General features: G+C 58.4%; 1 protein-coding gene across 1 annotated transcript; it reads right to left on the bottom strand.

Annotated features, from left to right (window-relative positions):
• Positions 1-1,992: 1,992 nt before the first annotated feature.
• TSPO (translocator protein) lies at positions 1,993-13,768 on the bottom strand. The gene is made up of 4 exons (XM_036867369.1): positions 13,678-13,768; positions 4,949-5,159; positions 2,913-3,051; positions 1,993-2,435 (listed from the first exon to the last, which is right to left on the bottom strand). Exons 2-4 carry the CDS (start codon positions 5,128-5,130, stop codon positions 2,244-2,246), a joined length of 513 nt encoding a protein of 170 aa, XP_036723264.1. The 5' UTR covers positions 5,131-5,159; positions 13,678-13,768; the 3' UTR covers positions 1,993-2,243.
• Positions 13,769-15,165: the final 1,397 nt, after the last annotated feature.

Below are 15,165 nucleotides of genomic sequence, written 5' to 3'. Positions count from 1 at the left end.
CTATAGGAGAGGCAAGGTTTCATCTTGCAGGGTCCAGAGCAGCAACCATAACATCAAAATGCCAGGCAAACTGAGAGTCGCTGTCACTTCCCTGCTGACGACCAGCCAGCCGAGCCCTCTTGGGCTGTGTGAACTCTTGCTTGCATCCTTTCTGGCTAGTTGGACCGAGAAGGGTTCAGATGCACGGATTTAAGGAGATCTCAATTGAATGAAGCAGCTCCAGGAAAGACGCAGACCAGAAGGACTTGACAAATCTGCGTGCTGTGGATTTTCCTATTAAACCAACACAGAGACTGTCACAACCCTGAAGTCCCTCGTGGGTGGCGACAGCTCAGAAAGGCCATCTAATCATGAAGACGGGGAGAGCATCGTGAGAAAGTAGCAAACAAAAGAGCAAAACGCACCCTCCTCTCGCCCGTTTTCCCAGGTGTTTCTATGGCCGTGTGTGTTTTTGTGGCCAGTAGAAAGGATGTGGGATGTTGCTAGAGGTGAACAAACCCACGAATGTACGGAATGGAAAAAAGGACTCCGCATGAGCGCCACTGAGAAGATTCCAGAAGTCTCAGGCACACTTAATGTGCTAAGTCTGGCAGGTACACGGGTGCCCACGATGCTTCAAGGAGCACCCCTGACCGTCTTGGAGAACTTTAGAAATAAATTAGTGAAAAGGATGTGCAGAGTCCCCCATCTGACTCTTCTGCTGCAATGAGCATCAGAAGAACTGGGGAAGGACTTCCCGGGTGGTCCAGTGGGTAAGACTCTGTGCTCCCAATGCAGGGGGCCCAGGTTCGATCCCTGGTTGGGGAACTAGATCCCGAATGCTGCAATGACGATCCCGCATGCCACGACTAAGACCCAGCACAGCCTAAATAAATAAATAAATAAATATTTTTTTAAAAAAGAAGAAGAAGAAGAAGAACTGGGGAGCTGGCCGAGGCCTCAGCTAAGTGCTCGTGGCTACCAAGCTGCTGGATTCCTGAGCACGATCTGTGGGACGTGAAATTCCACCAGGGTTGAGTGTGGGCAAAGTGACAGCCACTGAAAGAGCTGCCCCTTCTCTCAGAAGAATGCAGTCAGCTGTCTGCCCATCTCCCGGAGCATTTCGTACTGTTCGGTCACGTCCGGATGTGAGGACAGAAGAGGCGAGGTGAGAGGGAGAAGCGGCAAAAGCCACTGGCTGCCAAAATGAGTGTGAGCTCTAAATACGGAAATTTTATTTTTACTTAATTTGAATTAACTTTTTCAATGACCAAAACCAAAACAGACAAGCAATAAAAAGGCCAGCAGCTTGGACCAGCCCTGGTCCTAGGAGTCTGCTGCCGGGCGCAGCACAGGCTGTAGGAACTCAGAGGGAGAGGAGGTCGGCGCTCCAGCAGCAGCCCGGGTAAGAGGCTCTGCCCGGCCCCACTCCCAACAGCTGCCCGCACAGGTCACGGGTCACCCAATTCGAAGCCGGGGGTGACAACTCCAAATCTGGGCGGACCTGGGCCAGGGAGGGGCTGCTGTCTGCTGGGTTGGGGCATGGCCAATACTGCCTCTGACCGCCCCTCCCAGATGGAGTGTTTGTGAGGCTGTCCCTGACGGGGTGAGGCTGGCATGAGTCCCGGCACCCAAGGGACAGGTTGGTCGGCGTCCCCCGCTCTGGGCCCAGCCCCATCCTGGCTGAGGCCAGCAGAGGACCACGCTTGGCACCCGAGCGGAGTCAGGCATTGGACCAGGCAGGCTGCGGGCCTGTGCCCTTCAAGTGGCTGGGCTGGGCTTCCTGGACGTGAAGGGGGTGGGCAGGGCCTCCTCCCTCAGCTGCAGCTATGCCAGTGTCTGCTGCTCCAGCCTGGACGGGCCACCTCCACTCTTGGAAGGGTCCCGAGAATTGTGGTGAAGCCCTGGCCGGGTCCAGCGTCATCTGGATGATACAGCCCAGACGCATCCAGCAAGAGGACGAGCCCCTCGCCCTCCCCACGCCCAAGGGTCCCACCCAAGTAAAAAGGCCACTGCCAGGAGGTTAAAAAACTTTATTTGGCTTATAAAATTCCACATTCTGAGAGCGAGCTTCGAGCAGTGCAGAAAGCGCAGGACACTGTTTCTGGGGTCGGGGCTCGGCCTGGAGCACCTCTGAAACTGCTGGTGACCCCTGGGCTGAGACCGGACACACGGGCAGCCTGGCGGCCAGGAGAGCCCGGGGGCCACCACCACCAGCAACGCCTGACCCGCGGCAGCTGCAGTCCTCGGAGGGCGGGGCGCCTTCATTCCGAGAGCCGCCGACGGCCACGGCTGTCGTCCTGGTTGTCCCGCCAGACGCAGTAGTTGAGCATGGCCGCAAAGGCCAGCCAGGCCAGGTACGGGTAGAGCAGGCAGGCGGCCGGTGGGCTCACCTGGTGCCAGGCCACGGCCGTGGCTGCTGCCACTCCACCCATCAGCAGGAGGTCCACCAGGGCCTGCACAGACACAGAGGGACGACAGGGAGGCCTGAGGCTCCACGTACCCATGGGGCTGTGTGTCCCAGCTGCCCACCACCACTATGCCTGAGGGAACTCTCCATCCGCCTCTCAGTGACCTGGCCAAGCCCCGCCCCCATTTTCTGCCTCAGTTTCCTCATCTGTAAAATGGGAACAATCGCCCTTCCCTGACTATGCCATGTGTGGAGTGCACAGCACCAGGTGTAATGTGGGTTCTCCTATACCAACGGCCCCTAAACCCATCAGAGCCCCGCAAGGCTTCCTGCATTGGAAGAAGAGCAGCTGAGGGGCACTGGTCCCCTAAGAGCTTCTGAGGAGACGTGAACCAGGAGCCAAGTGCCTCCCCTGCCCCCGTCTTTAGACCCTGACCCTGAGGGTCTGGGATGTGAGGCCCCATGTCCCCCAAGAGAGGGGCCGTCTCCAGGGACCAGGGAGACAAGCCAAGGTCACACTTACCCAACCCATTTGTCGGGCACCGAAGAAGAGGGGAGGCCATGCCCAGTTCAGAGCCAGCTGCCCAGCGTAGAGGCCCAGGGGAACCACAGCCTCCTTCGAGAAGCCCCCCAGCTCTTTCCAGATCATGTAGGAGCCATACCTGAAAGAAAGGCTTCCGGTCAGGGCACCAACAGGGAAGAGGCCAGGAGCCTCCCTGCAGGGCCAGGAGCCTCGCTCACCTCTGGGACCACACACTGATGGCTCAGGCATGCCCTGCCACTGACTGCTGTGTGACCTCAGGGAAGTTGCTTAACCTCTCTGGGCCTTTGTTTCTCACGGGGTTGCTGTGGAGATTCTACTTAACACACTGGCAGTGCCCAGGGCAGTACCTGACACACGGGACACTCAATAAATATTTGACATTATTATCAGTGCTGTAAAGGGGGAAGCACATAAGGCATGCAAGTAAACAGGATGGGACTTTTGGGCTGGGCCTTAGAGGATGAGTATGAGTTTGCCAGGGGGAGGCAACGAGGATATGCAAAGGCTTAGAGGCATGCCCGAGATCCCCTGAGTCAGCCTATGTTACTGGTGAAGTCTGGGGGGCACTGGGGAGGTGAAGCAGAAGAGGGCCTGGTCATGGGGCTCTTAGGGCCACAAGGACAACAATAACACCACCAATAATAATATCTAATGCCCTCCAGCATTTACACATGCAGGCATTGCTCTCTTTCCGAGCATTAGCTCATTCATTCTCATGATAACGTCATGAGATGGGCAGTACTACCACCCCCATCTTACAGGTGCAGAAACTGTGGCACAGAGAGTCAAAGCGCTAAGAGCTCTTGGCAGGCAATCAGTAGGTGAGTCAGCATTTGAACCCGAGTGGTCTGAGGCCAGAGCCTGGGCTTTTTATTCTGTGAGGGGTTGGACCTTATCAGGACCACAGGGAGTTTCCACGGGGTTCCACAAGAGAGGTGCCAGATTTATGCTCCATCAGGATCTTGATGGTGGGGGGAGGCCTGGAGGCTGGAGCAAGTTAAGGCAGAAACAGTGGTGCCTGGGCCAGGATGGGGAGGAGAAAGCAGAATGCAGGAAGTGCTGCAGCCCGACTGGGCAGGAACTGGGGCTGGCAGAGGGTGTGGCCCAGGTGACACCCAGGTTTCGAGGACTATCTTACTCCCATCAGAACCCTGGGGCAGACTTCCCTGGTGGCACAGTGGTTAAGAGTCTGCCTGCCAATGCAGGGGACACGGATTCAATCCCTGGTCCGGGAAGATCCCACATGCCGTGGAGCAACTAAGCCCATGCGCCACAACTACTGAGCCTACGCTCTAGAGCCCTCGAGCCACAACTACTGAAGCCCACGCGCCTAGAGCCCGTGCTCCGCAACGAGAAGCCACTGCAATGACAAGCCCACACCCCGCAAAGGAGAGTAGCCCCCGCTTGACGTAACTAGAGAAAGCCTGCGTGCAGCAATGCAGCCAAAAATAAATAAACAAATAAAAATAAAATAAATAAATAAAATTTTAAATTAAAAAAAAAAAGAACCCTGGGGCATCAGTCTGGTCTCTGCTACCTGCCCTCTGCAGTCCCACCCTGCACTGGGCTAGCACAGAACCAGTATGCAGGGAACCTTCCAGAGGAGGGTGGGAAGCTGACCAGTCTCCTGGGTGCGGTTCCCACCGGAGCCACGGGGGCGGGGGGGGCACTCCCCCGATCTTGGAAGCATCCACATGCCCACGTCTGAACTTCGCACACGGAGCCGGCCTCACCCTGCTGTTGTGAAAACAGCCAGAACGCCAGTATGGGGTTGCCCGCCCCTCCCAGGAGGCCCCAGAGGAAAAAGTTCAGTTGTGCAACCAACAGGCCCCATAGTTTTCTCCACCCTCACTTGCCAAACGAGGCCAGGAAGTGGTGCCCACTGCCCCGGGAACACCTGGACAGTTCCCACTCTGGAGGAGAAGCTCTGCCCTCGGGCCTGAGCCTCCCCCTGCCCTGCCTGCCCCGGCAGGTGGACAGACCCAGCTGCCAGGCCAGCACCCATGCCCACCTACCCCATGGCCGAGTACAGCGTGCCCCAGATGGGAGCCAGCGTCCAGCGGGGCGGGTGCCACGAGGGCTTCTGCAGGCCGGCGTACCAGCGGAGACTCTCTCCGCGGACATAGTGGGAGGCCAGGAAGCCCCCTAGACTGGGCACCAGCGTGAAGCCCACGGCGGGCACCCAGGGCGGGGCCATTGCTGCTGCAGCTGCTGTTCTGGAAAGTTCTGAAAGAGAAGACAGGGCTGGGGTGAGAGGCGGTGATGCTCCAGAGCTGGGGTGGGGCTTCCCCCGGCGTTTCCTGAGGACCTACTGTGCACAGACCCGGGGTGGGTCTGTTACCAGCCCCTCATCACTCATGGATCAACCAATCGATTGATGGAACGCGCAGGAGGTGCAGAAAAGATGTGTGAGGTTGGGGGGCCAGTGCTGAGTCCGCCCTGCAGCCCCTGCCAGCCCAAGGGCTCCAGGGAATGTGCTTCCACCCCCACTCCCACCCCCACCCACAAGGCTGCCCTGACAGGCAGGAGCCTCCCAGGTGCCCCTGCCGTCGGCCCCACGTCCGCTCCTGCTCCAGCTGCCCGGCTCCTGTGCTCTCTCACCCTCACCCTTGACCTTGGGTCTCCTGGCAAGTGACCCCTCCTCTCTGCTGCCTCAATCACAGCCAGTTTGGGTCCCCTCCACCAAGAAGGCTGCCCAGCCCTCCCTCCCCGGGCCGGTACTGCGAGGCCGCCTCGATCCACACCCTGCGCCTGACGCTCCAATACTTCTCATTCAGTCATTCGTCATTCATGCAACAACAGGTATCAGACAGAGATTGGCTCAAATACCCGCTCCCCACCAACATACTGTGGCCTCCGGCAAATGAACAGAACATCAACGTGGCCGACCTGGGTCCAGCCCAGTGCAGGGGGGTCTCTTTGTACACCATCCCACGGGCCCACCCTAAAATCACCTCCCCTTCCCTGTGTTCCAGAGAGGGAAAGCAGCCTCCCTGGGGTCACACAGCACTCTGGGGTCAGGCTCTGCCCAGGTCAAAAAGCTGCTGGGCCCTGACGCCCAGGGCCACGGACGTGGTGGGTGGAAAGGGACAGAGTTTAAGGCTGGTGAGGGCCCCTCAGCAGCCCTGAGAGGCTGACGGGGCTCAGGGCAAGGCAGGCCTGGATGCTGTCACCACCACCTCCAGGGCTGGAGCCCCCCAGGCAGGGACAGAGGGGACCCAATCTTCAGGTCTCTCCGTTCTGCTCGTCAAACACTCCCCCTTGCCCAGCAGCCCCCAGGTCTGTGCTGAGGACCTACTAGGCGCCCAGCAGCGCTCAAGGCTCCCAGGGAGCTGAGCTCATTGGGGCTGAGTCCAGCCAGACAGCAAGCAGAGCCCTGGGCTGGGTGTCGGGGGCCATCTCTGCCTAACCTGCTGTGGGACCCCAAGCCTATCAGCACCCCTAACTGGGCCTCGGTTTCCCCACCACAAAATGAAGGGGCTGAGCTCCTGCTAACACGCCCTGACTCCAGTTGGAGAAGCCGGGAGTGTCTGTAGGAGATAAGAAGCCACACAGATGGATTATGTTCAGCAAACTTGCAGGACGGCCTGCTAGGATGGGGGCTGGGCACCCACGGTGGATGGAGCGGAAGAGGCCCAGACCTCAGACAGGGCACCCCGACCCAGGATCAGAGAGAAGACGGTGCTGGAAGGACACGGAGCACTTTCTCCCAGGGACACGGCAAGGGAAAGCGGCGGGGGTGGAGAGAGGCACGAGGCAGACGGGGCAGCAGGTACAGGGAAGAGGCTGTGCCCATCCGGAGGCAGTGGGGAGCCATCGGGGCTTCCGGGCAAAGGGCGAAGGCTGCCCAAGGCAGAAGGGGCAGCTGCTGGCCTGGGGCGCCACGAAGCTCCGTGAGATGCAGAAGCAACCTCAGTGCCCAACACCGGGGACTGTTAAGGATGGGTCAACGCCCAAGTCCCGCTTGGAGGACTCTTTAATGATGTGAAAACTGTCCTCAACATAACATTAAGTGCAGAAAGCAGAATATAAAATTGACTACAGAATTATCCCAATTTTAGCAAAAAATGGATATGCATTTTAAAAACGGTAACAAGCGCGTGAAGACGTTAGCAGCCGTCACCCTCATAAAGCAAACATCTCCTGGGGAACGGCTGTGAGCCCGGCCCAGGCACAGGCCTGACCCAAACACTGTCTTTCTGTCCTCACCCCGCGAGGGACCCACACCATCTTATCCCACCTGCCGATGGACCCAAGGTGCAGAGCGGCGGGGGCGTTTGCCCAGGGCCCCTCCACAAGCGGGTAGCTTGGGAGTCTAAGGCCCACACTCAGCAGAGGGATTTATGATGCTTTGTTATTATTTTCCGAAATGTCTATAACGAGCATAATTTTAAAAGGAACAGTCAGAGAGTGTTAGGCATCCAGCAGAATCTGGCTCTGCCGTCTAGTGACTCTGATTCCTCCCGCCCTGGGCCTCAGTTTTCTCACCTGTCAAGTGGGCACAGTGAGCTCATTCCGCACGATCACTGCACAGATGAGCCGTGGATAAGCACTGCCCAGGGCTGGCTGGTGACAAGTAAAGCTTCCTGTGCTTCTCCCCCAGCCCCTCCCACCCCACCCCCTGGCCCTCTGGTTTCCAGGGTGCACGCAACTGTTCCTGGGGTGGGGCTGAGGGGCTGATCTCACCACAGTATGAAGGCCCACCTCTCCCGGGGCCAGGAGAGCACTTGCCCAGTGCTGCTGCCAGGTGGATGTGGAGCCCTGGGACCCAGCCACCACTGTGTCATCTCGGAGGAGCCCAGGCCACCTCAGCCGGCTTTCTCACCTACGCCATGGGGCACAGCCCTGCTCAGCCTGTTTAATAAATGTGTTGCATTCGCAGCCAAGTGACAGCCCTTGGGCAACCGTAACAAGCTGTGTTCAGTGCCTGAGGGGTCCCCTGGACCGTGACAGGAGCTGGGCAGGTGGGAGGGCTTCACCTCGCACTGACTCTCACACACAGATAGGGACACTGAGGCCCAGGGGGTCGGGGGCTGAACTGTGCCTTTTCCCAGGAAGGTCCCAATTTATGCCCACTTTGTCCCAAAAGAATGGCCCCCCACCCTCTCAACAGTGCTCCTTTTACAGGTGACCAAGGTTAACGCTACCAGTGTAAGAAACATGACACGGTTCACAGAGGTGGACACACTCGCTCTGGTATTCATGCCCCAAACACAAACCCCAGTCCAATCATGAGGAAAACGTCACAATCCCAGACAGAGGAACATTCGACCAAATACCTGGCCTGCACTCTAGCACTCTTGAAAAGGGTCAAGGTCATGAAAGGCAAGGAAAGACGGAGGGAAATGTCACCGACTAAGGACAAATGACAGCTAAACGCAATGTGGGATCCCAGACGGACGGGGTCCTGGGCCAGCTGAGCACGTTAGCGGGGTTACCAGCACGGTGTGAATTTCCTGGTTCCACTAGGGGAAGCTGGGTGAAGGGTATGCAGCAACTCTCTGCACTACCTTTGTAACTTTACCGCAAATCTAAAATTAGTTCAAAATGAAACATTAAAAAGAAAAGAAGGATCCTGGTTTGGACACTAACGCGCATAGTCTCCTACTTTCTCCTCGATATTGTTGTCACTGCTTCGGTCCCTAAGTCCCACCCCTGACCCACCTGCCACCAAGGCCCCTCAGAGTTTCCTGACCATTTGGTTTTTATTTCTTATTGCTTTTGGTTAATGGAAATGAGAGTCATAAAACATAAAATGAACCATTTTAAACTGCACAGTTCAGCGGCATTTGGTACATTTCCCAATGTTGTGCAACCATCCATACCAAGTTCCAAAACATTTCCATTACCCCAAAAGACGCCCACCCATCAGCACTCACTCCCCATTCCTCCCTCCCCCAGCCCCTGGCAACCACCCATCTGCCTTCTGTCTCTGTGGATTTACCTTTTCCACACATTTCACATAAACAGAATCACACATTATGTGGACTTTGGGGTCCGGCTTCTCTCACTGAGCGTGTTTTCGAGGCTCACCCACATTGTAGCCTGGGTCCATACTTCTCCCCAAGGCGCTGTGGGCAGGGGCGCTCGTGTCACCCTGCCACGGCACCCAGCCGGTGCCCAGGAAATCCCCAGTGTGCCAGCTGATGGGGCTGGAGAGCCCACCACCCTGGTCCCTTGCTGTGCAGAACAAACAGACACCCAGGAAGAGGTGGTGGCTCTCCCCACTGTGGTGACAGAGTAAGGCCTGAGCCCACGCTTCTGCTCACCCTTCCAGGCTGCTGTGTTTATGCACCACTGGGCCAAGGGGATTAAAGGGTCTGCCCAGTCTGAGGGTCAGAAAACAGGTAGGTCAAATGCCCCACATGGAGAGAGCCCAGGCAAGGAGCTTCCTGGGGCCTCATGGGGACTGCCAGGCTCCTGAATCACCCGATTAGGGGACCCACCAAGCTGAGTCATGCTGGGCTGGGCTGGGCAGGGCAGGGCAGTTGGCCCAAGCAGGCCTGAGAGAGATCCATCCTGTGATGGGGTTAGGGTTAGGGTTTGGGTTAGAGCCACTCCTGTGGCCAGGAGGGGGCTCAGGGCTCAGGCAGAGAGGCAAAGCCACCCACCTGCCCTTTATTTCTGTTTCCGTCAGAAGGTGACTAAGAGCCCAAACCTTGGCTCTGCCTCCAATTTTCTTGGTGAAGCCAAGCCAAAGCTCCTCTCTGGGCCTCAGTTTCCCCTTACATCAGGTGGCTGTAACCTGCCCTGCGTGCTTCATGGGGTCGTGGGCAGGCTCAAGGGAGGTCCAGATAAGCCAGGGGATGTGGGGGTCAGTGTTGGGGACCACTTATCTCTCCAGGAGAAGCAGCCACATGGCGCAGACCCAAGGCTGAGAAAATGTCAGCCAGTTGGTCACCCAACACTCAGTGGGTGAAAATGCTTCCAAAAGGCCCCGCCCTCAAGGCCTGGGGCCACTGAAACAGAGGCCAAGAACGGGCAAAGCAGAGAGCTCAGGCCTTGGGGTCAGGAGACCGTGCAAGGCCTCTGGGAGTGAGCGGGGGGGCGGAGCCTGGTGCAGGGCCCGGCTGTCTTCATCCTGGGTCATCACCGCTTCACTCCGGCTTCACAACAGCCGCAGGGGTGGGGCCAGCTGCTTCTCTTCTCAGGCCCCGACTTCCACATCTCTCGGCCTCCACAGTGGACTCCACTTTCCAGATGAGGAAACCGAGGCACAGGGAGTCACAGAACTTTCCAGGTCTGGGTGACTCTGAGACCTCCTGAAACACCCCTCCAGTTCCTGATCTGGGAGTCTGCTGGCCTCAGCTCTGGGCCACACAGCCAGTCACAACGATGGGCTGTGTCACCTCCCCTCTCTCAGCTTCCTCCTCCATCGTGACAAGGCACTTAAGCCCTGCCCCAGAAAGCTGCGGGGGGGGGCCCAGGGCTCATCTCAGGCCACTCCCACCCCACCTCAGCCATTCCACCCGCTGCCTTGGTGCCAGAGGATTCTCTCAGGACCAACAGCCTCACTCTCTCCAGCACCAGGGCCAGTGTCCCAGCCCTGACGAGGCATCAGGTCCCAGCTGGGCCCGTGGGCAGCAGTTTCGGGATCTGAATCCTCCCTGCCCCTGGGGTGAGACTCAGGATCTCTCGTCCTAGTGATGCTTCACTCCTGGGCCTCTGTGCCCCCATCTGTGAAGGGGGGGCTGCGGCAGTGGGCCTCTGGAGGAGCTTTCTGTTCTCTGAGGCCTCCCTATAGAAGGTGACAGAAACTGCCGCTCAGAAACAGAACAGAGTTTTGCCGTTTCTCTGGTCCCCACCTCCAAGCTGTACCCAGCTCCTCCTGGGCCTTATCTCTCCTTCAAGCCACCACCAATGGTCCCAGGGACTTGTTTTAAGGCTCCTTTTTTTTTTTTAAATGACTCACAGCTAATCATCCTCATTGTAACCTCTGTTAATCTTTTTCATTATGAAAGTAGCCAATGTAACAGACAACAGGTCTGGAAACCCAGCTGGTCTGGGATGGGGTGGGGCCGGGGGTGACAAAGGGGAATCTGCTTTACGGAGAATGACTATTGAGACAGAGAGCATGCTCAGGCATTGCTTGCACAATCAAAAATAAGTAAAAGAAAATACAAATAAGAGACATTCAGAAATGAACTAATGAAAAGTCAAAAGTGTATACGGCACAAAGTAGGCTCGCCCCCCGTCAGCACCTCCGCTACCCCCGCTCAGCGATCCACTGTCAACGGTTTCTGGTTTCTGGCTGAACCAGCTGGACACCATTCAGTCATGGCCAGGCAGACACACACACACACACACACATGCACACACATACACACACACGCACACACACACACACACACTCCAGGCACACACTCCTCTGGGCATGCACTGTGGAGGAAGCAGGGCTTTGAAATCAGACCACGAGCATTTGAACCCCAGCTGCACTGCTCTGTGTCTCTGGGCAGTTTCCGTCAGTTTCCCCCCCGTTCAAAGGGCTCCCTCGGCGGCCCAGGATTCTGTCTGAGCCTCCCCCTGGGGAGGCTGAGCAGCCTGTCTCCCTGCTCCCCGAAGAGGCTTGTTCCTCAGCTCCCTTCCCGACCAGTGGACAAGAGCTACTGCTTCCTGGGAGCGGCCCCTGGCCTCCCGCTGCCCTGTGTCGGGGTCCCCACGCCACTCCCCACAGAGACACTGGGGCCCTCGGGCCACATCCAAGCAGCCTGGCCTTTGGGCCGCGGGCCTGCTGTGTACCAGGCACTCTGGGCCGTGCTCCTTGTACACAGCCTTCTCCTTGGCCGTGACCCTTTGGAACACCCTCAGTCACACATCCTTAGGGGAGGCTCGAGTCCTGCCCCTCCTGCCGTCCACTCTGCAGCATGTGGCTGGTACCAGGGACCATCATGCCCTAGCAGGCCAGCCCGAGAGGCTCCCAATCCAGGCCAGGCCACAGGCCTCGGCGAGGCTGGCTCTGGCACTCAGCCAGGTGTTCACAGCTGGAAGCCCCCCTGTAAGCAGAGAGGGTCGAGTGCCCCCCAAGGAAGAGAACCACGCATGGCTTTCTTGACACAAGAGAAGCCATTTTAGGCCTAAGCTGTTTTGTGATCTAAGCCTGGCCACAGTGCTTGCCCTTCAACAGGCCTCTAATAATCTTAAGGGAATGAAAGAGCAGACAACTGTTATCAGGCAAGAGAAGTAACAATAGCAAAGATAATAAATCAGTTGTAAAGACTCCCAGTTCTGGGCTTCCCTGGTGGCGCAGTGGTTGAGAGTCTGCCTGCTAATGCAGGGGACACGGGTTCGAGCCCTGGTGTGGGAGGATCCCACATGCCACGGAGCGGCTGGGCCCGTGAGCCACAATTGCTGAGCCTGCGCGTCTGGAGCCTGTGCTTCTCAACAAGAGAGGCCGCAATAGTGAGAGACCCGCGCACCGCGATGAAGAGTGGCCCCCGCTTGCCGCAACTGGAGAAAGCCCTCGCACAGAAACGAGGACCCAACACAGACAAAAATAAATAAATAAATTAATTAATTAAAAAAAAAATATGCTTTCTCTCCATAATTAGTGAACCTTCTGCACAATAAAGACGTCCACCCCTCCTGCCCCTTTAAAAAAAAAAAAAAAAAAAAGACTCCCAGTTCTGTCTCAGTGGTAAAGGTTACCCCGAAACACGTTTTTGAGCTGTTTTGCAGAATTTAAACACATCTCCCTACCCCCACCTCAAGTGCTCAGCTACCAGATCAACTGGAACCTAAGGGATAAGAAGCTGACCTTTGCTGACCCGTTGTAACTTCAATCAACTAAAGCTTCGACTCTACAGACCTCTGCCCCAATTCTATGCTGAATTCTCCTCTGCTCAAGCCCCTTCATGAATATGCAGCTTAAAACTTCCCCAGTTTTGCTGTTTGGGGAGACACTTCTTTGGGAAAGCTCCGAGGTGCTCTCCTTACTTGCTGGAAGTAATAAATCCTTCCTTGTCCCGACCTTTGGCTTGGTTGTGCCTTTTGGCTCGGCACCCACCCGAGAGGCAAACCCAGTTTTCCGGGAACACCACGACCCCTCCCACCTGGGCTCCCAGCTCCTTTGCAGGAGGGGCAGGGGACAGGCAAGTCCCAGGGGATGCCCTGCCCACACCGGGATGTGTAGGCTACAGTGCACCTGAGCACTGGACGGCGATCTAGGGACCCGGTTCTAAGGCTCCGCGGGGCCTTCACTGGCTCTGGACAAATAACCTCCCCTTCTCTGGCCTGGGTTTCCTCCCCTAGAAATGGGGTGTCTCAAGCGGATCAGGAGCCCGAGGTCTCCCAGGCACTCTGTGATCCTCAAGGTATCCCGCTCCTCCACTCCCGCCCTCTGCCGGCCGCGGCTGCTCAACTACGCATTGGGCGGGAAGGGGGGGTGCCTGGTCCCTCCCGCGGCTCCGCTTCCCGCGGGACCCGAGGGCCCGGCGGGGTGCGGCGGGGCGGGGTTGCCCAAGTTCCCCCTTCCGCGCCCCCAATCCCGCCGGAACCCGGCCACGCAGGAGCGCCGACCGCGGAGGCCAGGGCCGGGTGGAGGGAGAGAGGGGTCACCGCCCCCCCCCACCGCCGGCCGATCCAATGGCCGGGTCCCCAGTGCTGCCCCGCGGCCGCCCCCCGGGTCCCCGCCACCTCCCGCCGCAGTTTCCCCTCGGGCCCCGCGCCGGCGGGCGGGCCCTGTCGGGGGTCGCTGCCGCGCGGGGCCCCCTTCCCGCCGCCCCCTCGAAGCCCCGTCCCCACTCACCAGCGACGAGGACTCGCTAGGGGAAGGGCACTGCGCGGCGGGAGGTGGGGCCCGGGCGCGGCCCCGGCCCCGCCCGCGAGGCCCCGCCCACCCCGGCCCCGCCCGGCTTCGCTGGAAACCCGGACGGCGGCCGCCTACAGCCCCGCGGGTTGGCGCGCTCCCTCCTCTCGCCGCCCTGCCAGGAAGACGCGCCTCCGCCTCCCCCGGGCACAAGCGCGCCTCCCGGCCGCTTCTCCTTCCCACCGTGACCGCCCCGCCGCGCAGACACTGCCGGCTCTGCAGGCAGGTCGCGTCTCTTCTTCTGCCTCATTTCTCCTATCTGTAAAGTGGGACGATAGAGATCACCGATCTCAGATAGGGGAATTACGTCGCCTGACGGCAGAGCCTTGAACATCCTTCTACACAACAACCCTGGCCACCATCTCCGGAGGAGAACCCCAGTTCCTTTAGCTGTTGCCCCAGGACAGGAGGCAGCGCTGCCCTCTTAGTCCTGGCCCAGCCTCTCTGTGGCTGGCTCCCTCCGCCTCCATCTCCTCATCGGTAGAATGGGCACAGCATGGTGGGACTAAGGAGGATGCCACATGGTAATGCAGGAGACCACAGACGCTTGGCATTCAGTGACCATCATAGCCCAGAGGTGGCCTCCAGTTTGCCAGGGTCACCCTGATGGGACAGCATGTCCAGGCCCAGGCCTTGAGCACTTCACCGCCTCATCTGCACGCACTGCTTTATTTCTGCAGCCCAGGGCCTGTCAGTGCCCCCTTGACTAACTTGGCCTGGCAGGGCCCGCAGACTGCCAGAACCACAATTGCCCAAACTGGACACTTGGGGGTGGGGGCCGGGAGGCCCAGGGGAACTCTGCCTGCTCCTCCTGGGCTGAAGTCTGACTTTCCGAGGCCCTGCCTTTTTTGCCTTCATGGGCCTCTTCTACCTTTGACTGTGTTTGTATAAAGGCAGGTATAATCCAGGCTGTGTTCTTTTCATCTTTTTCTTGTGATTTTAAAAGAAATTAAAATATTTTCCTGGATCCCTCAAGGTACCATGGGCCCACACATTGTGGCTACTGTTCCTCACGAAGTTGGTCTGGCCACGCCTCCCAGCAAGCTGCCAGCCCTCACCCTCTTCCTGTAAGGAGGTGCCCAGTGGCTTGGCCGAGTGGCAAACCCGCCTACCCCGGAAGACCCGTGGTGGGGAGGCAATGCAGCTTCCCTCCCACCTCTCCCCTCCTGCTTGCAGAGCTCTAGGCCCACGGGGCATCCTGGGAGGCAGCGATTTCTGGCCCCAAATACTTGCTGGGCACCAGGGCCCGGTGTGGGGGGCAGAGAACAAACACACTAGGCCCACCCTTTTCACAGATGAGCCCCTGCAGTTCAGAGGGCCAGTGGCCGCCGGAGGGATTAACACTGCAGGTCTAGATGAGATGTGGATGTCCCTCCTGGGGTGCCGGGAAGCCTCCCGTTACTTGTGCCCCCCTCTGCCCAACCCCAC

Source organism: Balaenoptera musculus, chromosome 10 (genome assembly GCF_009873245.2).
Source record: "Balaenoptera musculus isolate JJ_BM4_2016_0621 chromosome 10, mBalMus1.pri.v3, whole genome shotgun sequence".
NCBI classification, from domain to species: domain Eukaryota; kingdom Metazoa; phylum Chordata; class Mammalia; order Artiodactyla; family Balaenopteridae; genus Balaenoptera; species Balaenoptera musculus.
Note: the sequence above shows the minus strand (reverse complement) of the source record. Positions and strands in the feature narration are given on the sequence as shown.

Excerpts from the sequence above, each read along its gene's own strand:
- TSPO (XM_036867369.1), bottom strand. The coding sequence starts at position 5,130 with ATGGCCCCGCCCTGGGTGCCCGCCGTGGGCTTCACGCTGGTGCCCAGT. Across the intron at positions 3,052-4,948 it reads ACGCTGTACTCGGCCATGGG|GTATGGCTCCTACATGATCT; the intron begins GTAGGTGGGCAT and ends CCTTTCTTTCAG. Across the intron at positions 2,436-2,912 it reads GTGCCCGACAAATGGGTTGG|GCCCTGGTGGACCTCCTGCT; the intron begins GTAAGTGTGACC and ends GTGTCTGTGCAG.